At 33.2% G+C, this 23,525-nt stretch overlaps 1 protein-coding gene across 4 annotated transcripts in view; it reads left to right on the top strand.

Moving 5' to 3' along the window:
* The window catches only part of MACROD2 (mono-ADP ribosylhydrolase 2), a 2,106,080-nt gene that overhangs the window by 72,104 nt on the left and 2,010,451 nt on the right, over positions 1–23,525 (top strand). For all 4 annotated transcript variants that reach the window (XM_074317443.1, XM_074317442.1, XM_074317444.1 and 1 more), the window contains exon 3: positions 7,202–7,309. In XM_074317443.1, the coding sequence (XP_074173544.1) occupies positions 7,202–7,309 (108 nt within the window). The remainder of the gene's footprint in view (positions 1–7,201; positions 7,310–23,525) is intronic.

Below are 23,525 nucleotides of genomic sequence, written 5' to 3' on the forward strand. Positions count from 1 at the left end.
GGAGCTCTATTCAAATTGGCTTAGAGATAAATAACTACTTATATAAATTAAATATTCCTAAAACTCTGGGAAATATAGAAACTAACCCAAATACTTTTCAAGTCCATAAGACTTGGTTAAATCTTTGGTAAATAAGATTCATTTCATATTATTGGTTTAATAAAAATAGGTATGTCTTCTGAGTTATTAGCAGTAAGTATAATATGAACACACATTTTTGTTGTACTTGGTTTGGCTTTACTAGTCAAATAATATATCTACTAGATGTTTAAGATTATGAAAATTATAAACCGAGACCAAATGTATAAGTAAAGATACAGTAAAAATGAATTGTTTGATATTCATGACTTCTTGTATATCAAGCATAGCAGTGAAAGAAAAATCACATTTAACTTTCTTAGGTTTTCCTTTTTGTGATGCTTGCCTAACATACATATGGTGAAAAAATAGTTAGCAGGGAAATAACTTGAGGTAATGGCTAGTTTTGTTTACTGTTATAATATGTCTGCTTAAAAATAGTTTCCAAAATATTTTTAATATCTTGCAACCTTAGTTTTATGCCAAATTAATTCAAGTAATAGACATTTGTTAAAAAGCTAGATTTTTTCTAACTAAAATTAATTACTGAACATGAGTTTAAGTTTATACACTTTTGGCTCCTTATTTTTATGTAGTATGGAGAAGCTAAATATAGTTTAGTCTGCTAATAAACATGTTCTTTTGCCATGTTGAAAAGTTGTATTATAAATAGATGTCTCTAGAAATTGAGATGGTATATTCATAAAATTAGCTTGTCTGCTGCAGAATGCTGGTATGTGACAGACAATTTACAATTGTCTACTTCTTAGTCTTTGTAAAATAAAGGCTACTGATGGTTAAAATTATGATTAATACATGTAAATGCAACTACTAAAAATAATAAGGATGTAGAGAAACAACCTTGTATGCAACGTTTGCAAGGAGTGAAGGATTTTATTGTTGTTATTATTAAGATAAAGAGTCAGTTTGTCCTAAATCAAGATCACTGGTTATTCCAGAATGAAAAAGAGGAAAATTTAGGAAAAAACTTGAATGGATATAGAGAGTTATAGAAGGTTTGCAGATGAGAAATTTTACATGTGATCAAATTGACTAAGATTGAATGTGTTTATTTATTAAGTTTTTTTAAATGACCCCAATAATATACTGAATCAAAACTAGAGTTGGGTTTTCTCTCTGTTAAAATGACGGAGATTTCTTGGATTATTGGTCTGTTCTTATTCTTTTTAACTTTTAAAAAATTATTTTTCAATTACAGTTGACATACAATATTATTAGTCTCAAGTATACAACATAGTGATTAGACATTTGTACCATAATTATTCCGATAAGTCTAGTAGTACCCATCTGATATCATACATAGTAATTATAATATTATTGACTGTATTCCCTATATTCTACTTTACATCCCTGTGACTATTTATAACTGGCACTTTGTATACTCTTAATCCCTTTAACCTTTTTCACCCATTTCCTCTTACTCCCCATCCATCTAGTGACCATCATTTTGTTCTCCATCTTAATGAATTTGTTTCTCTTTTGTTTGTTCATGTCATTTTGTTTTTTTAGATTCCACATATAAGTGAAATAACATGGTGTTTATCTTTGTCTGACTTATTTCACTTAGCATAATACCTTGTAGATCAATCCGTGTTGCCAGAAATGGGATTTCATTTTCTTTTTTTTTTTTATGGCTGAGTAAGATTTCATAGTATATATGAGGTGTGATAAAAAAATATGGTGAATGTTTAAATAAAAAAAATTATTACAGTAAAAGACACACTACAATTAATCCCCCTCAAAATACTCCCTCTCGCTTCAAACACACTTTACCATCGTTCTTGACATTTTCTGAAGCAGTTCTGGAATTCCTCTTTCATGAGTGTCTTCCTTCTCCATCATAACAATGCTTCGTGTCACACATCGCTTCTGGTATGGCAATTTCTGTCAAATAAAAACATTACTGTGTGTCCTCATCCACCTTATTCACCTGATCTGGCACCATGCGACTTCTGACTCTTCCCCAAAGTCAAAATGACCATGAAAGGAAAACATTTTGAATCATTAGGACATTGAGGTAGCCAAGGCAGCCACGACAGTGCAATTAGAGACACTCATGAAAGAGGATCCCTGGAAAATCTCAAAGGATTTGTTCTTTTACTTTGTAAAAAAAAAAAAAGTTAAAAATAGTTTGCTTTTACTTGATATGTTAAATTGCATAAGAAACATTGTCAAGAAGTTATGCTTAACCTTTCCTAGGTTGTATTTTAGAAATTGTATGAAGTTCATAGAAATTAGCCAGTAACCTTTTTGTCCATATTTCCTGGTATAATGTATTGGTTATAATTCTAGTTATTTAAAATATCATATATCATAGAAATAACCAAATTCCTTCATCAGTTGTGTTATTTTAAAAATGAACACTCCTCAGATCTTTAATCATTTTAAGTCTTTTATCATCCATAGTTTTTGTTTTATTCCGATTCTTTCCTGAAAGCTCTTGCAGTCAGCTATAGGAAAGAGGGCTTTGTCTTCAACAAAAAGTGACTATTTCAGAGCCCATGGAAAGGTCTTTGACAGGTTCTCTGAGGCGCAGGCTTCTGAAGGCATTTTTGCTTAAATAACTTTGAGAACATACCACTAGATCGAGTAAGGATTTTCAGAGCTAATGGAGAAGCTGACTGGTTCATAAAATAGCTAACCCAAGATAAAGCAGAACAAATGCTATATGTATAGAATCAAATGCTATAAAAAGTATTTAGTAAAACAGAATAGAGAATTCAGAAATAGATCTCAGTATATAAGATTACTTAATACAGTTGTTGGTTTAATGGAGTAAGAAAAGTATGTGGGTTTTTTTGTTTGTTTTAATAAATTTAACAATGCTAAAAAAAGTCACATGGAACTGAATAAACTAATGAAGAATGATTATGGTTTTTATGGTTATTATTTTTAAGACTGCTGGTTCTTTAATGATTTATTTTAAGAACTCCCTTTTCCCTTTTTCTAAGCTGTTTCTATAACTCATGACAATTTATTAGGTTCTACTTTAATAAACAGAAATGGAACATTTTTTTTTCTCCTTACCCAGTCTCTCCAGAATTCAGAAACTTTATTGAGTATTCTTATTTTCATGGCAATAAAATTATTGTAAAAGTTCAGCAAGAATCTGTCTTCCTTATAATAGGACGTAATTGGAAAAATTGATTGTATAACCAAGATTTTGACTTGAATGTTCTTATATTTGAGAAAGATGTATAGAATCAAATATTATCAGACAGTTTTAAGGAACTAAGGTTGACTATAGAGCCAAACTTACAAAGCACTTCTGGAAAAACCGGTCTGGACCTGGTTTACAGGGTTCCAGCCTTATATATGAGGAAGAAAGGTCACTTTCTGGCAAGCCCAGGAACCATAGGATATATTAGGAGACTTGAGAAGAGAGCAATTCACCCGAATATATAGGTATTACAGGCTAAATCTGATGGTGAGTTCTTGGCTTGGTTTCCTATCCTTGAGAAACTTAAAAGTCTGATCTGAGATTCTTTATGAAAAGTTCCAGGAAAGCAAACTCAGAAGGCCTAAGTGGTCAATTACCATTCTTACTGCATTTATGTAACTAATGAGGCCAAATCTAATAAGAGCACACTTATTTTGTAAACAAGAATAAAAAGGAGGGGGTGAGTTTTCATTGGAAAACTATAGTGTACCTCTGTGGATTATTAAGTTCTAGCCCTATTCAATGTCTTGCACATTTTGTTAATTCTAGTTTCCTCCAATATCTGGCTACAACTCACCAAAATGTTTTCAATTTTTCTCCCCTCCTTCTGGTTTGGCATCACTGAGAACTAAAACTGCCCTTTCCCTGAATCCCCGGCAAGCTGAAGCAGGATGACCTGATACAGATTTCAAACAAATCACCACAACAGATCATGTGTGGTCAACCTTCCTGCCTACTGTTGTGTGGGCCATTCAGAAAGTTCTCTGGAACACCTGATGCCATCACCAATGGCATTAAAACTGCAAACAATGCTTTGAGCCTAGCATAAAGAAATGTTCTCAACTGTCTGCCCTCTGGACTTGTAAACTAGGTTTATATCACCTCCATCCATTAACCTTTATTTACCTTTTTTCATAGAAATTCCCCTCACTAAATGCCTGAGTGTTCACACCACCTAATAAATACCCTCTACTACCAAATCTCAATTGATGGTTCTGTTGGTCCTTAATGAACAAAAGGCAACCTAATGAGAAATGGGTTTAACATTGATCAAAGGAGAGGAGAATGTCTCTTCTCTTCTTGAATAAGGGGAAGAACTGACAAAAACTCTCTCCTTCACTAAACTTTAGTGAGGTTCCACTAAGCCCTTTTCTCTGTTAGGCTCCATCCTTGCCAGACCTGCACAGTCCAGTTTTAGCAAGAATCCTGCTAAATCAATTTAGAGAGAATTCCCCACCTCTGATATCACCCTAAATATCTGATCAAATTATCTCCACCCCCAACACCCCAGGTTATATCTGATCACCCTGCCTTCAGCAAGAATCTTACATGTGTTTAGTTAGAATCCCCCATACCCGCAAAGTTTCCTTTTAGTAATTTTCCTTCCATCGACTCTCACTCTATTCCTTGGCTATAAATCCCCACTTGTCCTTGCTGTATTGGGAATTAAGCCCAGATCAATACTGAGGTCTTTTTCCCCCTATTGCAGTTATTTCTGAATAAAATTTGTTTTTACCACTTTATTGTATAGCTTTGTTTTTGTTTTTTGATAATATCAATAGTATGTACTCTGGAAGAACATTTGCTATCATATCTGCACATTGACAGACATTTCAACTTGCAGTTGGATACAGCCAGTTATATACAAAATGTGAATTGGTGCTTTGTGTACATATAGAATGTCCATGAGGGAGCGATACTTGACAATTTTCTGTCCTATTTGATACTGAAAACCTAGAATATGGGAAAGATACATTGGGATCAGGGCTGATGGAACATAGTTGTGTGAAAAGGAAGACAATGCATTGCTCTTCAAGTAAAAGAAGTGGCCTGTAATGATAATTTACATTGTTATATTTACAGAGAACAGTTGGTGGTAAAAAATATGCTATTTGCTTTTGGTTTATTGTTGAAGGAAATACTGATAATTATTAATACTATCAATTGTGGCTTTTGAGTACTTTTCTATCTTTTTAATAAACCATGTAAGGAATTGGGCAGCAAATATAAGTCTGGCTATGAAGAAAAATGATGCTCATGTGAATTTTTAAAATGAAAGAAAGAGAAAAATATTTCTTCATGATGCTGATAGTTCTAATAAGACTATTTTGAGAAACTTACTTGAAACTTACATGTTACTGCAGTATATTCAATATTTAATGTATATTCAATAATTAATGTTGAACATTAATTCAATGTTTAGACCTTTACTTAAGACTCGAAATATCCCATTTTAAAAAATTTGCTGATGATCGATTAGGATTTCTTTTAAGAAAACTGAACTATGGTATAAATCGTTTAAACTTTGATGCTTTCCCATACCGTTATTTAATAATTTCTTACTTTTGGAGAAAGAAATACATGATTTGTTGTCACATATGTTTAAGAGTCACATTACTCGAAGTGCAATATTGCTTCATGAAATACATAATGCTTCATGAAAAAAGTGAATAAATACTTTTTAGAACTAAATGCAACTAGAGTATGTATTAGGAATCTGTTAACACTGCCTCCCAAATTGAAACAATTTAACTTTCTGCTTTCATTTGTGATATGCTTATCAATTTAATGCCTGGTGGAATTCTGAAACTCATCATGAGTGAGAAGTCTTTATAATTTCTAGTTTCAAATAGGCCAAATATCCAGAATTTTCTAACAAATCCACTAAATATTTGTGGTCATCCAACAATCTTTAACTGGAAATCAGAACTTTCTAATTTGGTAAAAGCAGTAAGAATAGAAACTGATTGGATGTGGAATTCAAGGTTTTCTGTTTCAAAGATTTTGTCATTGGGCTAGTCACTGACAGCTTGATAAAGGCACACAAAATCCAATCTCTTTCACTAATAGGAAATAATAATAATAATAATAATAATAATAGTAATAGTAAATATATTGATACTTTATTCAAAACACCTTTTTCTTTGTCTATTGAGTCCCAAAGATAATTTAAGTGATTTGTAACCTATAACCTCTAATTCCCCAGGTATCTCAAAATTGCATGCTCATTTGAGCCTGTCATAATGAATTAATAGCATTATCTTCCACACTGAAAGATTTGCACAGATCATAACTACTTTAAGAAGTATGAGTACATAAATCAGCTTTCCTAGAGGTATATTTAAAAAGCTTTTTAAGCATAGAAATTTAATGTATTTTAAAATATTAATTTCATACAGCTTTGTTTAATATTCCTTAACATTACTATTTGTTAAAATAAATGAAAATTCAACTTATAGTATTGCTCTAAAACATTTAGAAATATGTCAGGTTTTAGAATTTAATATTTTGACTTGTTTTAATTTACACCAGCTTGCTGGCAGTTGTGTGCAGGACAGAGAGCTATTTCTCTTTTAAATCTCGCAGCGCTCTCTGGAGTGAAATACAATTTGTTAAGAAAGGAGTAGTTTCACACATTTAAATATTCTTGATATATTTCACTCTGAGGGACAGTTTGTTACTTAGCAGTAGCAAAGAGCTGAACCTAAATTTTTTTGGTCTGTGTAAATATTCTTTTCAAGGATGCCTTTTAGGTAACTGGAACAAAATAGAAATAAGCTCATACACTGTGAAATTTTATTTTGTCTTAGTATTTGCACATTTTTTTCCTATCTCCTTATGAAACTAGTGGTACATAATTTTATTTTAAAACTGGTCTTTTAAAAATAATAGTACATGTCGAATTTTTTGTTGACTAATATAACATGTCTAAATTTACTGAATGCCTGTTAATATGTATACTACATTTGTATTGAGAAATACACAATATATGGTGGAATAAGCCACATCCCTGGCTTATTTATTTATTCATAAATGTAAAAATACATTTATTCCCATTTGTGTAATGTATCAGTATGACTCATATTGGTTTTTATATAAAAATTGTCTTTATTAAATTAATTAAGAATATTACTATTAATATATGTTACTTTTTTATTACAGAGGAAAATCCTCAGGAAACATCGCAGGTGAAGAAAAGTTTGAATGAAAAAGTTTCTCTCTACAGAGGTGACATCACATTGCTAGAGGTAGATGCTATAGTCAATGCGGGTGAGTAGTTGATTTTTTTTGTGATGTACTTGTTATATGACTATTTATTATTTAAAATATGTTTTCATAAACAGGAATATAAGTATTTTAGAAAAAACATATCTTTCTGGTATAGAAATGTCTTATGTATTTCCCTTCTTGATTAAAAACATCGAGGATTTATTTTGTTTATGGACCTCAGTTAATGTGCTGACTCTACATAGTATCCACACTAAGTTGAGACTAGGATACTGGACTGCTGAAAAGAGACAGATTGTTGCAGAAAGTTCTTCACAAAGAAATTTAGTAGCTATACTATTGTTGGTTTTATGCTGGAGTTAACAGTTGGCCAACATAAAAACAAGTTCATCAAGTTTTTTTTTTTTAGAATAGGTTGTAAAGAGATGATTGAATTACATCAGACAAAAGTAAAATATAAAGAATTTTTTTCTGTGATTTCTAAACCTGTTATTTGGTTTCAACTTTTCATGTTAGTTATGAAATGCTTTGTTTTAATTATTTTAATAATTATCTAAATAATTTTCATGTTTGAGCATTGGGAAAATAACAGTGTTATTTATAGTGGTATGTATCTCATATATTTTATTACGTGGCTATATATCAACAAATACGTGATAGTTGTATTTCTATAAAAATAAATGTTGGCTTTATTAAAAAAGATGATTTCAATAAGGGGAAGAGGACTATTGTAATAAGAGGAGGGAGAATACTGCAATGGGAAGACACACTCAACCATGAGATCTATAAGCATCTCAAAGGACAAGCAGAATAGGGCTTTTCTTTTAGAGAGGAAACAGGCTAGAAAGAATTGGGTGTGGGGCAATGGGATAGTTGGGTGGGATGATCAGACAGTTGATCAGGGAATGTTTTCCCCTGAGGTCAACCTACACTTGAGAGGGGTCATTAAGGAGGGGTTGTTCTCAAGGATGGGCCAAAGCTCAGGGGCTTGGAGGGAATCCTGCCTTAAATTTGATCAAGTACAGACACTGACCAACCAGAATGGTCAATGGGGACAAGTAGTTCAGCTAATCATTTATGAGTCAAAGAATGGGAATTTGGAGGGTCTGTGCCTTGGCCTTGTCATAGGTTACGAGGAGTCATAGGTTACAAGTGAGTTTTATTTAAGTCATATGGGGGAAAATAGTTCTTTGCAGTAAGTTGTTTCCTGAATACAAAAGGGGAGGGGTTAATTTCTTGAATGTCCCTGTTTTCCAGGGGTACAGGATTGTCTTAAGGTTCCCCCTGGTGATGACTAAATTCACACAGGATAGTGGGAACATGCCTGGGTAGATAAACAGAAGGGTCTCATGGAGAACTGGAACATTATTCATGATATAGCTTAGTTCTGGTGACTTAGAAGCAAGTCTGGAAGTCTAGTCAGCTTGTTCGTCCCTCAGCATTGGCTGCTTTGTACCATATATCTGCTTTGCCATAATCAGTGCTCAGTTCTTCTCTTTCTCTTCTGATACGTCTGTACTTCCTTTCTCCTCTGCTACTCTCTAAAATGTAAAACCCTTTATGAGAAGGTATCTATTTGGGTCATTTAATGTCCACCCAATATGAATCACTCCTCCGAATAGAATTCCATGTTCAGGTTACCTCATAGGCTACAGGTCTCCCTTATGTCTAGTCTCTACCTACTGTTTGTCTGTGGCCTGGGTATCAAGATGCTTTTCTCTGATCTGTGGGGCCTCTGGAGAAGACAGGCCCTTGAAAGAATCTCACAAACTTTTCTCCAATACAGAGGTTTATTCAGATATCACTGTAATAATTATGTCATCAGTGATTTATTATGCCCTATTCTATTAACATGTGAGTTTTAACTCTAAATTCTAAATTCTATTCATGTGAGCTTTAATTTAAAAAAATGTAAAAGGTCATATATATCTCTATCTCTATCTATCTATCTATCTATCTATCTATCTATCTATCTATCTATCTATCTACCTATCATTATGTACCACCAATCTTTCTTATAATTTTTAGCCATTGATCCAAGTTTCCAAATTTTGCCCTGTGGAGCACAACTGATACATGTATTTTCTTCTTAAATACCTGAAGATGACTTTCCTGAGTTGTCTCTTTCTTATTATTAACTTAATATTGAATTTGCCATGTTAAAAATAGCAGTAATTATTGTTTTTCTTGGGTTTTATTAAATGTATACATGTCTAGCTCCCTATTGAGGCTACAGACTAATGTCTTTCATTTTTTATGTCACTTCCCAAAGCAATGACTAGCCCTCATGTTCTTAATAAATACTTGATACTGTATATTTGTTAAATTGTACTGTATGCAATTGAATTTTTAGCAAAAGCACCTATGACCAAAAGCACATTCAACATTGGGGACTCGACACAGTGAACCAGTTTGGCTCTGATTTTAAGACTGATTTATTTGATCTATTAAAAATAATAATAATAATAGTTGCTGTTATTTTTTATTGAAATAAAATAAAAGGGTGTGAAACAGGAAAACATCACTAACATGAAAACATTTGATCACTATTTTGATTCTTTGTCCTTGCCTGTATGCATACTTTTTTTTTTTCATAGCTGCCACATAGTGTACAAGGATTTGATGAATCATATGAAAGCCGGTAGCAACTTTCACTCACTCTCAAAAACTATTTGGCACCGTTAGCTCACCTCCCTGGCTGAGATGATGGCAATTTGGCTATGTTCTGTGTCTCACAAGAACAACCTCATCAGGAAGTACCTGGGTAGATGGAAGAGATGCCAAGTGTACAGTGTAATGACTCTCTTTACAGCTTTCTGCTGTGCAGTTTGTTTGCCTGGTATGTAAGGAGATAAACAGCTGTTAACCTTTCAGGTGAACAAGGCAACATGGCAGGAAACTCTAGAGCTGCCTCTGCTGAGAGGGGAATGAGAGGCAGTGCCTCCAACTCAAGGTGCCAAAGCAACCCAGTCATCATGTTCTATCAAATTTCTAAAATTTTCTTTCCATGTCTATATTAGTACATTGGACTGCGTGGTCTTAGTTGCCATGAATAAAATTATTTAATATTTTAATTTTTTCCTAATAAAATGCTTTTTGAATTTCCATAGATGTCTTGAAATGTAACCCAGGATGAACCTCCTATATAGTATATTCTCTGTATGAAAAAATGCATATTTGGTATATTTTAATAAAACAGATTTTGAAGGCAGTAGGATACATGGGGCAGAAGCACAAGTTTTAGACTCAGGCAGACTCAGGTTCAAGTTCAAGTCTCATACCTAGGGCCATTCTTTGTTTAAAAATTTTATGCCGCAATTATACTATACTATACTATACTATACTATACTATACTATACTATACTATACTATACTATACTATACTATACTATAATATTACTATACTATATATTGCAAAAATAATACAGAATCCTTTTTACCCTTCACCTTCACCTGTGTAAGCCTCCCCCAAAGATGACACCGTATGGCTATAATACAGTATTAAAACCAGGAACTCGACAATGATAGATTACTTTTTTTTTTTAATGTGTGTGTATGTATGTTTTTTGTTGTTGTTTTTAAGAAGGGCACAGCTCACAGTGGCCCATGCAGGGATCGAACCGGCACCTTGCTGTTATCAGCACAATGCTCTAACCAATTGAGCTAACCAGCCACCCCAAATTACTTTTAACTAGACTATAGACCTTATTGAATTTTAAGTATTTTCAACCTGCATTCATGTATGTGTAGTTTTATGCAGTTTTGTCCCATGTATAGATTCATGTAACTATCACCAAAATAAAGATGCAGAACTGTTCCATCGTCGTGAAAGAACTCTCTCATGTTACCTCTGTAGTGTCACCCACCTCTTTGCCTTTCCCCCGTTCTCCATCTCTACAATTTTGTCATTTTACGAATATTACAGCATGTAAACATTTGAGATTGATTTTTTTCAGTAAACATAAAGCCTTTGATGTCCATTCAGGTTGTTATATGTATCAGTACTTCATTCTTTTTTATTTCTGAGTAGTAGTCCCTTGCATGGATGTACGAAAATTTGTTCAACCATTCATCCATTGAAGGACATTTGGGTTCTCTTCAGTATTTTGCTATAACCAATCGAGCTGCTATAAAGATTCATGTACAGGTTTTTGTATGTAGCAACATACAGGATGATCTGTTTTCTGTGACTAGGTCCTTGTATTATTTTGTACTAAGCCTATTTGTCAAAGAGTTTTGGTCTTTGCCAGAGCTTGGGGGAGACTACATCAATCTAATTAGTTTAGTATTATACTATTAGAGATAATTTCACCTTTATCACAATCACAAAAATATTTTGTAGGAGATATGATTTTTATTCACTTGTGAATTATAGGTTGTGTAATGAATAAGTGGTTAACTTTTCCAACTCTAATGTGTTGGCTTTGGCTAAAGATTAATTCAATTTTCTATAAAAAGGAGTTTTTAAAGTGGAAAGTGAGGAAGGTTGATCTGTTTCTTTTAGTTATTCCTGTACCCACTCCAACATGCCAAGGACAGGTACACTAACATTGTGGTTATGGATAGAGGGCTTGGAGTCAGATCAACCATTATTTAAAGATGCCTCTTCCATTTGCTGGCCATATACCCTTTGGAAAATTACTGAATCTTTCTGAACCTTAGTTTGTTCATTGGTAAAATGGAGATAATAATAGGGGCTGCTTCTCAGGGCTGTTGTGAAAATCAAGAGATAATGTATACAAAGCACTTCACACAGTGCCTAGTAGGTAGATACACTAAAAAATGGTAGCAGAATTGTGCTGTGTAGTTCTAATATCAGAAAAAATTGTCTTTTCCTATGAATGTCACAAGGTAATCATACATGTTTTTCAAGTCTTAAGCACAGATAGACATATGACCAACTAAAAGGGTTTATTCTATCTTCCTCAACTTTAGCTGTTATAATGTTTACTTGAATTCTGTTCAGGAAACGTTGTCCAATTCTGAGGCTTTATAATAAAAGCCAAGTTTCTGCAACATTGTTGTTAATTTATATGGACTAATGGCCAAGGGAAAGAGTTGTTTTAGTTTACTTTAGTGATGAAATGTTTTTACTGCATTAATTGAATGTTATAGTTGTTTCAAAAATTGACATAGTGATTGGATAGTCATTTAATAGCTAGATATAATTTAATTAAAAGAAAAGTTTATATAGAATATCTGAATATTTACTTAGGTAAATCAGGTAGTATGATGGAAGAAAGTTTAATTTCTAGACATTTCTTTAATCACCTCCATTCACAATAAATGTTAATTTTATGAAGTTTTATTCCTCATTGATTTTCTGTATTATACATATTTTCTTTTAACATTTTGTTGAGCATTAATAGACATAAAACACACACAAAACTGTACAGCTCAATGAATTTTCACAAATTGTCACATCTGTGTAACTATCTAGATAAAAAAGCAGAACATTACCAGTGGCCTGGAAGAGCCCTTGGCATCGCCTGATATCCTGTAGTGAATACAGGATACTGTATTCATTGTCCTGACTTCTAGTAGCATAGATTCGTTTTGCCTGTTTGTATATTTTTATATAGATGGAACCATTTAGTATATACTCTTCAGTGATTACCTCTTTTAGTTCACCATTATGCTTGTAACATTTATCTATGTTGTTGTGTATAGATGATCATTATCAAATAATATTTCATTTTGTGCATATACCACAATTTATATAGCCAATCTACTGTTGATGGGCATTTAGGTAATTTCTAGTTTGGGTCTGTTAGTACTGCAAGGAATATTCTACCACATTTGTGAGTGTGTGTGTGTGTGTGTGTGTGTGTGTGTGTGTTTATGTAAATATCTGTTTTTGTTGGTTCTATAGCAGAGTGGATTGGTTATACCATAGGATATACATATACACATATATACATATATATGTATATATCATAGCCTCAGTAAGTTATTGCCATGTGGTTTCAAAGTGTGTGCATCATTTTATACTTCCACTAGCAGTGTATGAGAATGCCAATTGCCCTATATCCATGTCAATACTTGATATTTTCTATATTTTTTAAAAATAGTACATGACATAGGTTAAGTAGTTATATTTTAATGAATGTATAAGATGTGCTATGACAAGTCAACTTTTATAGCATTTTGTAGCTAACAATTCATCTTAAGTCTTGTGTAACTGAAGTATAATGAAGTAAAAAACATAAATGCTATTTTCCTGTAGCTGAGGATGAGAAGGTGGGGTTGTTTTATGCAGTTCCTTGTTGGGATTATAAAAACATAAATGTAGTACATTTTCCTCCCATAGATAGCGGCACTTAGGAACAGATGAACTATCATACTATAAAATACTATTACTTCTACTACTAGTACAACTACTACTATTATTACTGCTACTACAGTTCTTTTTTGGGGAAGACCGAAAACACACAAAACAATTTTAGAAATGATAGTCTCAAACCTACATGTAGAAAAAAAGCAATGTCAGGGAAAAACCTCATAAGTTCTATTTCCACATGTGAGATATCTCACAAAGCCTGTCATTTTGCTGAACATAGATACAAAAAAATCCTGCAATGTAGTCTGAAAGCCACATTCAAAATAGGGTTATATCAATAGTTTTCTGTTACATCGTAGGTATGCCTTATCAATAAGAGTCTTTTAATATCTTATAGTATTGGTAATTTAAAAATGTATAACATTTATTTTTTCTGAATATAATATTAATGCATGTTTATTGAGAAAATTGGAAAATACATATAAAAGTATAGAGAAATAAGATACGTCAAATTTTATTCCAGAAGTCACCACTATTAATTCTTGTTTTATATCTTTTTTTTTAGTTAAATTTATTGTAGTGGCAATGTTTAGTAAAATTACATAGGTTTTTAGTAAAATTACAAAGTGTACATGTCTATAAAACATCATCTATATATCACACTGTGTGCTCACCACCCAGAGTCAGTTCTCCTTCCGTCACTATATATTTGATCCCCTTTACCCTCTTCTATCATTCCTTTTCACCCCCTTACCCTCTGGTAACCACTAAACTGTTGTCTGTGTCTATGAGTTTTTGTTTCTTTGCTTGTTCGTCTTGTTCCTTTGTTGCTTTCAGTTTTATATCCCACATATCACTGAAGTCATATGTGGTATAATATACACAATGGAATACTACTCTGCCATAAGAAATGATGAAATAGTGCCATTTGTGACAACATGCATGTTTCATAGCTTACAATCTTTAAAATGTATGTGTAGAGCTATAGATTATATACTTTGCAACAATGCTATATGTGCTATATTTATACTGAACCTGCTTTTCACCCACTCGTATACATCTCATTTTCCATATCCTTAAATGTTAAGAATATGATTGTAAATGATTATTATTCTAATTTTTAATTTTTATAAATAAAACTATAATGAAGGTCCTCATGCCAAAATTTTTATAAGCATCTCTGATTATTTCAAAAAATATATAACTTAGAAGGAATTACTAGGTAAAAGGCTATACTATTTTTAAAAAATGATTTGGATATCTGTTGTTTCTTATAATGTTATACTTTCTCAAGGGTGATATATGGGTACAAATTATTTTAAATACTGGGTTACATCATTATAAAATCAAGCCTACAAGTTTAATAGTGATTAATGTTCTCTAATTTATTTTATTAGTAGTGATGTTGAATGCTTTTTCTTACATTTTTTGGCAATTTTTGTGTTCTTTTCTAATTTCATGGTCATATTCCCTGTAACATTCTTTATAGGACATTTGTCTTTTTTAACTGGGGGAAGTTTATCATATATCAGTAACAGCAAGCTCTGTCACTTACGTTACTAATATTTCTTTTCAATTTGACATTTATTTTTCAAGTATGTTTCTGATATGGGTTTCTTTTCAAACATTCAAGAACGTTTATGTCATCCAATTCTTTTTTTTAATTTTATTGGTTTCTTTCTTTGGTTTTGAATATAGAATGGTCTTTCCTACCGAAGTTTAAATAGTCCCTGTGTTTCCCTCTACTTTTAAAATGGTTTCTTTAATTTGTATTAAAGTCCATCGAGAATTTATGCTCATGAAAAGTATGAAGTAGTGATGTATATTTTAAGATTATTGTGGCTTTCACAGATGTTTTTAACTTGGGATTGTGTGATTCCTTCCCCAACCTCTGCCATTTGTCTGCCTTTTAAAATATTTCTTGGCTAATCTCGTCCTTTTATTCTATTGGATACATTTTAGAATTATTTTGTTAAGTACAAAATCAAAACAAAAAACAAAAACAACTACCAGAACAACAAAATGCCAGGAATATCAATGGGATTTTGATTAGAAATTTAGGTTATTTAGAGTTTTGACATCTTCAACATACTGAGATTCATATCTAGAAATGGTGCTGGTTGTTAGATTTATTTAAATCTCTGTTCTCCAATATCTGTCAGTAAAGTTTTATAGTTTTCTTCATATGGGACTCACATAGTTGTTTTATCCTAGCAAGTTTACAATTTTGTTGCTATTATGAATGGACTCTATTTTTTCTATTATTTAATTTATCAGATTATTTTTGGTAATACAGAAAAGCTATTAATTTAATAATTGTTCACCTTACTGATGTTAATTTTAGCTTTTCAGTTGATTCCCTTGGATTTTCTAGGCATATACATTATTATACACTATTTTTCTGCCCTTTTTATTACTTTGGCTACTACATAATAACAAGGTTAAAGTAGTTGTGGTAAGATATTCTTGCTTATTCTTGATTTTAATGGGGATTCCTGTAGTCAAGTGTTTCATAATTCATTCATTTGTTCATTCAATGAATATATTTTAAGTACCTGCTATATGACAAGCACTGTGCTACATATGAGAGATGAAATGGTGAGAAAAACAGACATCATCTAAGCTTTAGAATTTACAATCTAGTAGGAGATTATAATTAAGGTTATGTAAATAAATATAAATTTACAATTCTATAAGTTTTGAATTGACAGATTGAGGCTTTTGTTCTAAATATCTTTTTAAATTTTACTAATTGTAAGGAATCTTGAGATTTCAAGTACAAAGTATTTAGGTCATTACTGGAGAGTTCATCCTGTGAGGAAACTTGAGATAAAATTAAAGTATAAACCACAATGAAACAATTATTTTAAGTTTTTAAGCAAGTAGACAAAACTTGTCTATTTCTTTTCATTATTTCTTTGAGCTTTTGCAAGTTTTTTTTCTATTCTTTGCTTCTGAAAAACTCAGTGGGACCTAAGAATCTGTTGAGTAAGGCGATATTAACATCAAGTGTTCATTATAAACTTACTGAAATTTCAGACCTCTTCATTTGGGATAACCATCTATTAAACAATAAATAGCTAGCTACAAATTACTAGTAGGATAATACTGTTAAAGTTTCTGGGACCATAGTTCTTAGCATATGACAATGATGTTGAGAAACCTCCTCCTATTTTCCTCCACAGATCGAGCCCAGCACCAAGCAAACTAAGCCAGCAAAGGGGAAACAATTACTGTACATCATTCTCTCCCTTCATTTTCCCTCCTCTGCCATGCTAGCACCTGCTGAAAGTGTCATATCATAACTGTGGATAGCTGATATTTGGCCAACCTGTAGGATATATTTGAGTAGACAGGTGTGGGTGGAGGATGGGGAAAACGACTTTTATTTGAGGTGAATTCTTAACACTGCTACAGCTTAAAGTGTGAGCTTCGAGCTGTAAGGATCTTGGTGTCTTCCTTTTATCTAGTGTGAGGATAGATAGAAAACAGCGTTTCTGTGAGGGTGTAGTGAAAGCATAAATGAAAAAGGCTTGATGATGAGTTAAATCACTATTTTTTATTTGTTACATAACTGCATTGCAAAATATTTTTTTTAAATATTTCAGCTCTTCATCCTATCACTTCTTCGTTTTTCTGATCTTCTTTAGATTTTCTAAAGAAATCTGTGGAATAAAAGTAAACATTAAATCCTCCAAGGAATTGGAAGATAATTCTCAAGAGAAAATAATTGCACAGGGGGATGGATAGCTACGAAGAAATTGCCCTCTGAGTTTTATCTTCTATGTTTAACCTTGCTGTCCCTACTTTTAAGAGAATATCCCTTGGAGTTAAGTAGTACCAGAATCCTCAAGAGACTTTGAAGGACTGAAATTAAAAAAAAAAGAAACAAAGTTTAAGGGGAAAAGGTAGCAGCTGCTTGGGCATTTGTTTTATGTTTTCAGAGATTTTTTTTTTCTCTCTTTGAGAATTCTTCAAGGCACTTAGTGAAATTTATATTGTATTTGTCACACATACTGGACAACTGGATTAAAAAATACTTTAAAAGAGTTTTTTTGGGGAGAGATCTTCTTACAAAAGGAATACACTTTAATATTTAAAATAGGGAAAATATAAATTACAAAGAAGAACAAAACATTATCCATAATGTTCCCAAACATGAACATCACTGTTTAAGTTCAGTGTTTATGCTTCCAGTTTTATTATTTTCATTTCATAGGTGACTTTTGATTTTTACACAATACCACTTAATTCTTTTGTTTTTAGATACTATGATCATTTTTATATGTCATTTTCAATAGCTACATGATATCCAGTCATACACATGAATATTAATTTATTTAACTAGTCGTTCATTGTGAGAAATTTAGATTCTTTCAGGTTTTTTTACTGTTATAAACAGGCTTAGGCAAACTTTCTAACAGATAAATCTTAGCAAAAATCATTTAATACTCCCTTGGAATAAATTCCTAGAAGTAAAATTATGGGAGTATGAAAAATTTTAAACTTTTGATGGGTGTAACCAAATAGCTCTATGGAAAGGATGAGTTAATTTATATCTCTCAAGTTATAACAGCATGCATTTTTCTAAACTTCATCAATACAAAGTTTGATACATTTTATTTTTAATCTTTGCCTTTGAATTACAGTTCATTGTTGTTTTAATTTCTATTTCCGTGAAGAGAGGGAACATAGCTTTTGGTATTACCTTCTGGAATAGAAAGTAAGATTTTACCTATAATATTTTATTGTTACTAATAAGGTACAAGTAACTTGGTGGCGGTAGTCAGGAGGCATTGGGTGGGGTTTGGTTGGTTAGAGGCCTGAGGAGAAGAAGTGCTGAATGTTTCTCAACTGAAAAACCCAGTAACTCAAGTTTAATGCCACTTCTTCTGTTCCTGAAATTCAAGATGGTTACTGAAGTTCCTTGAAATGAGAGAGTAACTGTTTATTTCACTTTCAGAGTAGTACCTAGCATGTAGCACAGCTTTGGTACTTGGGGATGTTGCACGATTATGGTTTCGGTTCTTGGAGGTCACCAAGCACAGTTTCTTTGAAATGTTCAACAGTTACCTTAGGCAATAAAACTCAAAGCATACCTCTGGGGCTAGAATGGGTGGAGTTCCACAGGCCTATAAGCCAGAGCACCCCTGCTTTGCAAAGAGTGTCTTGACTTTTACTGAAAGCATCCCCACTTCAGAAGTTGAAATAAGGTATTTTCCCTGTGGACTGAGCCAATTGGACTGAGACTGTAGAGAAGGAAACCAGTCCCCTGGTAGGGTATGCAGCTGTGTTTACATTAGGATGAGGGGAATGGAGAAGTAGTTTTTATGTTGCTGATAGTTAACCATAGATACAAATACTCTATGCTATAGTTTAATTTTTATAATTGTGTGACATGTCAGAAGTCACTTATAGTAAATCTAATTAAAAGTTGATCTTTATAATGATACTAAATGACATGAGGCCTAGGGGCTGTCTAATGCTCATGTGCAGTTATTTGGAATTCTCAATTCTCTGTTATTTTTTAAAAAACTTAAAAATTATACAGTAAAATTTAAAAATTCCCCAACTACTTTTGACTTTGTGGTACAATCTGATTTGGTTTGTTATGTTTTAATTTTACGACATGTCAACATTTCTGTTGTGTCCAAAATTAAACTTCAGGGTAGAGGTATATTTTTTTATACTGGGATTGTAAACAGAATAAATTACCATAGAATTATATTTAAATGATTGTACAAGTATAAGACTGTTAACTAGGCTAGCTACACCTCCCCGCATAAACAGCTTGTTAATGTGCAATCAGTCCCTGGAGTTGCCATGAACTTGGAGCTTAATGAACAGGTGGAGAGAAAGGATGAATCCCGATCCAAAATGGATCTGACAGCTTATCAGGCAATTTCACTGATCGCTAATCCATTTCATTTGGCAACTTAATTTATCACACAGTTAGAATTTTCATCCCTTGGGTTTCCAGGTGGAAATTAATTCAGAAACATGTCCAATACCATGGGGTTGAAGAGAACTGTTTAAGCTTTGTGAGGACATTCAGAAATAAGTTATTTTAAATGCATAAAACAGCTTTCTCTTACAATTCCATTTGTATTTTCCAAGTCCTTCTTAGAATGTGTGAATGGTACTAGCATATCGTGATGGTGAACTATGGTTTATGTGTGCCTGTAAGAAAATTTCTAAATTAAATAGACAAATTGTTAATTTATTGGTGAAATAACTACTAAAATATGTTCAATAATCTTGTGAACATAATTCTATCTTTACATATAGGAAAACTAACTGGTCTTGGACATGTTTTGTAGTATCCACAGCAAGACATAATGAGCAAAACAAATTATTTCTTAAAGCTCACAACTTTACATCTTGTGACTACTTCAAATTCTCTTATTAGGCTGATTTAGAGTTCATTATTTTACTTAAAAATATCTGTCAAAACAGTGTTCTTTAACAGTAAGGAAGAAATGCAATCTGCCTCCCATAGCTTCACACTTGGGCTCTGCTTAAAATTTGCAAGGATGAGCCTCAACAATTGAGCTTGGCTTAGGACCTGGCTATGGTTTAAAATAGCTTCAAAACCAAAAACACATTTTCTTCAATTTTTAAAGACTTGATTTATAGTGCATAGAAAGTTAAATTGAATATTGATCCTTAAAAAACAAATGTGTCCTATAAAAACGACAGAACAAAAGAATACAATAAAAGATGATAGAGTGATTGATTGTCCAAAGCTTAGAGATAGGATCCTCCTCCTTACATGTCATCTTCTCTAGCATTTGTAGCTCTGAGAGATGATGGGCATGAAATGTTAGAGGAGATTAGTTGCACCTTGGCATGAACTGTTACATTTTATAAGAAGATTGAGGAAGGCTGGTAGCAAATCATTTCTAAGAAGGAATTTGAGGAATGAGGAATGGAGCACAAGATCAATAAGATCTATGATATAACTACAGGAAGGGACGCTAGGGAATTCCTTATAATTTCTCAAGCCCTGAAGCGCCTTCAAGAAGAATTTAAGTCAATGAAAAACAATTGAAATGACAGGAAACCACAAACTGGCATAACACTGTCATTGATTGGATGTGTCAGGCAAATTGTGGCTATCATTCTTATGGCCAGGCTGATTAAAGTAATATCTTCATAATCTAAAGGGGCTCAGTGTTGGATCAACCTGGCACTTTTCCCAAATCCCCTCTCCGAGTCTTTGGCATTTTTCCCTGGAACATATTGCAGACTGGTAACCTTGTCATTTCAGAAAATAGACTTTCATTTTTACCTTTAAAGAAAAATGGTTGCCGAGTCCAGTATTAGTCCTTGGGAATTAAGCCAAAAGAAAAAAAATATGCAGGGCATTTTTTGACTTTCTTCTTCTTTTCTACGAGAGTAATGATTTTGTCCAACTTTAGTGGGCAACAGAATCACCCAGAAGCTTGTTTCACATGCTGATTTCCAGCCTCCAGCATCCGAGGATTCAGGTTCAGTAGGTCTAGAGGTGTCCTTGGAATCTCCAATTAACAAGCATCCTGAGACAGAGGTTCTGATACAGGAGTCTGCAAACCCTTTTTTGGGAATAATTTCCCTAAAATCTAGGGCTCAGAGGATAGCAAGAAAGGTCCATGCACTTGCTGTCTGTTATTCCTTGTCAGACATTTTTGAACATTTTTTCTCTCTTTAGGACTTTCACAAATTTGTCTTGGAAAGAACTGTATCTTCCTCTGTTTTCTTAAAACAACCTGGGCTTTAATACTTGCCCTTCCTGTTCTTCATCTTCTTTTCCCTTTCCTCCTCATTTTCCTCTTACCCCCCTCCTATTCTCCCTTCCTTCCTTCTTTCTAATGCACATTGTGTTAGAATTTGTGCCAAATTCTCTGCCAGACATTGGGTTGATAGACATGCTTTGTTCTAAAGGAGCTTCTACTGTTCAGGCACATACTTACCGTGTTTCCCTGAAAATAAGACCTAACCGGAAAATAAGCACTGGCATGATTTTTCAGGATGCTCATAATATAAAATAGGCCCTAATGCATCTTTTGGAGCAAAAATTAATGTAAGTCCTGGTCTTATTTTTGGGGAAATACGGTAGGACTTATTTTATATTATGAGCAGCCTGAAAAATCATACTAGGGCTTTCTGGTTAGGTCTTATTTTCGGGGAAACACAGTATATACATATGCAAGTATATGATACAGGACTAATGAAAAGTGGCATTGGAGAAATACAAACCAAACTCCAGGGAACGAGTCATTATTGTGAGTGTGGACATCAAGAAAGACTTTATAGGTAAGATGGTAAGAGAGTAGTAGTTCAGTAGGCAGAGAGAGAAGAAATTGCAAGAGAAAGGCATGAGAGATTCTGGCCTGTTGGGGAAATGGTGCGTCAATCCAAAGTTTGTGTGTGCCTCTGTGAAAATATCATTGGACAAGGAGTGAGAAGACTGGGGTTCAAATACTGTTATGGACCTGATGTGCTGGGTTTTGGTGACCTCTAATATAAGTTCATATGTATCTTGTCTTACTTGATTGGTTCTACTCTTTGGTTTATGTCTCTTACATGGCTGATTTGTCTCAATGGAGAGTGTGATATCTTTCTGGTATCTCTGATTTACCACCATACTAAGAACCCATGAATAAATCAGTTGGGAAAGCAGCGTATTTCAGTGGCTGTGGTAGGCTGAAAAACAGGCCCTCCTAAAAAAGATATCCACCTTCTAATCCCTGGAATTTTTGAATACTACCTTAGATGGCAGATGTGTTAGGTTGGTGCAAAAGTAATTGCGATTTTTTGCGATTATTTTTAATTTTTTAAACCACAGTTCCTTTTGCACCAACCTAATGATTAAGGAAGGATCTTGAGATTTGACCACACACAGAGGAGAATGCAATGTGAAGATGGAGCTGAGGGAGATTTGCAGATGCTGGCCTTGAAGATTAGAGTGATGTGGCAATAGAGAAGGAATGCCGGCAGCCACCAAAAGCTGGATGAGGTAAGGAGCGAGACGTCTCCCCTGGAGTCTCCAGAGGAGGGCAGCCCTGCTGACACCTTGGTTTCTGTCCAGTGAAAATGATTTTGACCTTCTGGTCTCCAGAACTCTAAGAAGACAAATGTGTTATGTTTTAAGCCATAGCAATTTTTTATAGCATCTTTAGGAAACTAATACAGTGGTTAAGAGGTTGAGCTTTAAAATTGGAAAGATAAGGATCTATTATTGTTAGTGTGACCTTAGACTAGTTCCTCCATGCTAATAGAGTAGTTCTGAGGAGGAAATTACCTAACATGTGTATGTGGTTTGTATGGCTTTCAGTTCCTGGTACATATCATAAACGACTTAATAAATGATAAATGTGATGGTGATGATGATAATGATGCCGGCAGAAATCGGAACAATATAATACAAAAGAGGAGAAACCCTAATGGATCTATTGTGCTCTATAACATTTCTGATGTAATAAACTACTGATTCTGTTACTTCTGAGTAATTGATAACATGTCCCATGTAAATGGCAGGTAGTAAAACCCCCACTAAGAAGCCATTTAGTGAAACATGAGGATCCTGTAACAAAAAAATCCTCAAGTTGGGTTTATGTTCCATGAGAAAGACAGTGAGGGCATCTTGTCTTTTGGATGAGACTCTTCCCTACCCCCTTTTCTTTTGTTTAACTTGTGGTTCTTCAAATGTCTGAAGCTTGGAAAGAGACACTTTGATCTAAAAATTCTAGTTTGATAGCTGGCAGAGGTGATTTCAGTGGAGAAACAATGTGTTCATCAATTAAAAGTTAATATTGCTTTTAATTCTTCTTTCAATAGCTCCAGAAGTTTGAGTGAAATTGAGATTTGTTATCTTTCTTCAATGCTACATGTGGCCACTCATGAGAAGAATTAGGAATAAAGAAAAACAAAAAATAAAAAAATAAAAATGAAACATAAATATAGAACTTCTAGTGATCCTGATTTTTCTTTATAAAA

Source organism: Rhinolophus sinicus, linkage group LG13, assembly GCF_036562045.2.
Source record: "Rhinolophus sinicus isolate RSC01 linkage group LG13, ASM3656204v1, whole genome shotgun sequence".
NCBI classification, from domain to species: Eukaryota; Metazoa; Chordata; class Mammalia; order Chiroptera; family Rhinolophidae; genus Rhinolophus; species Rhinolophus sinicus.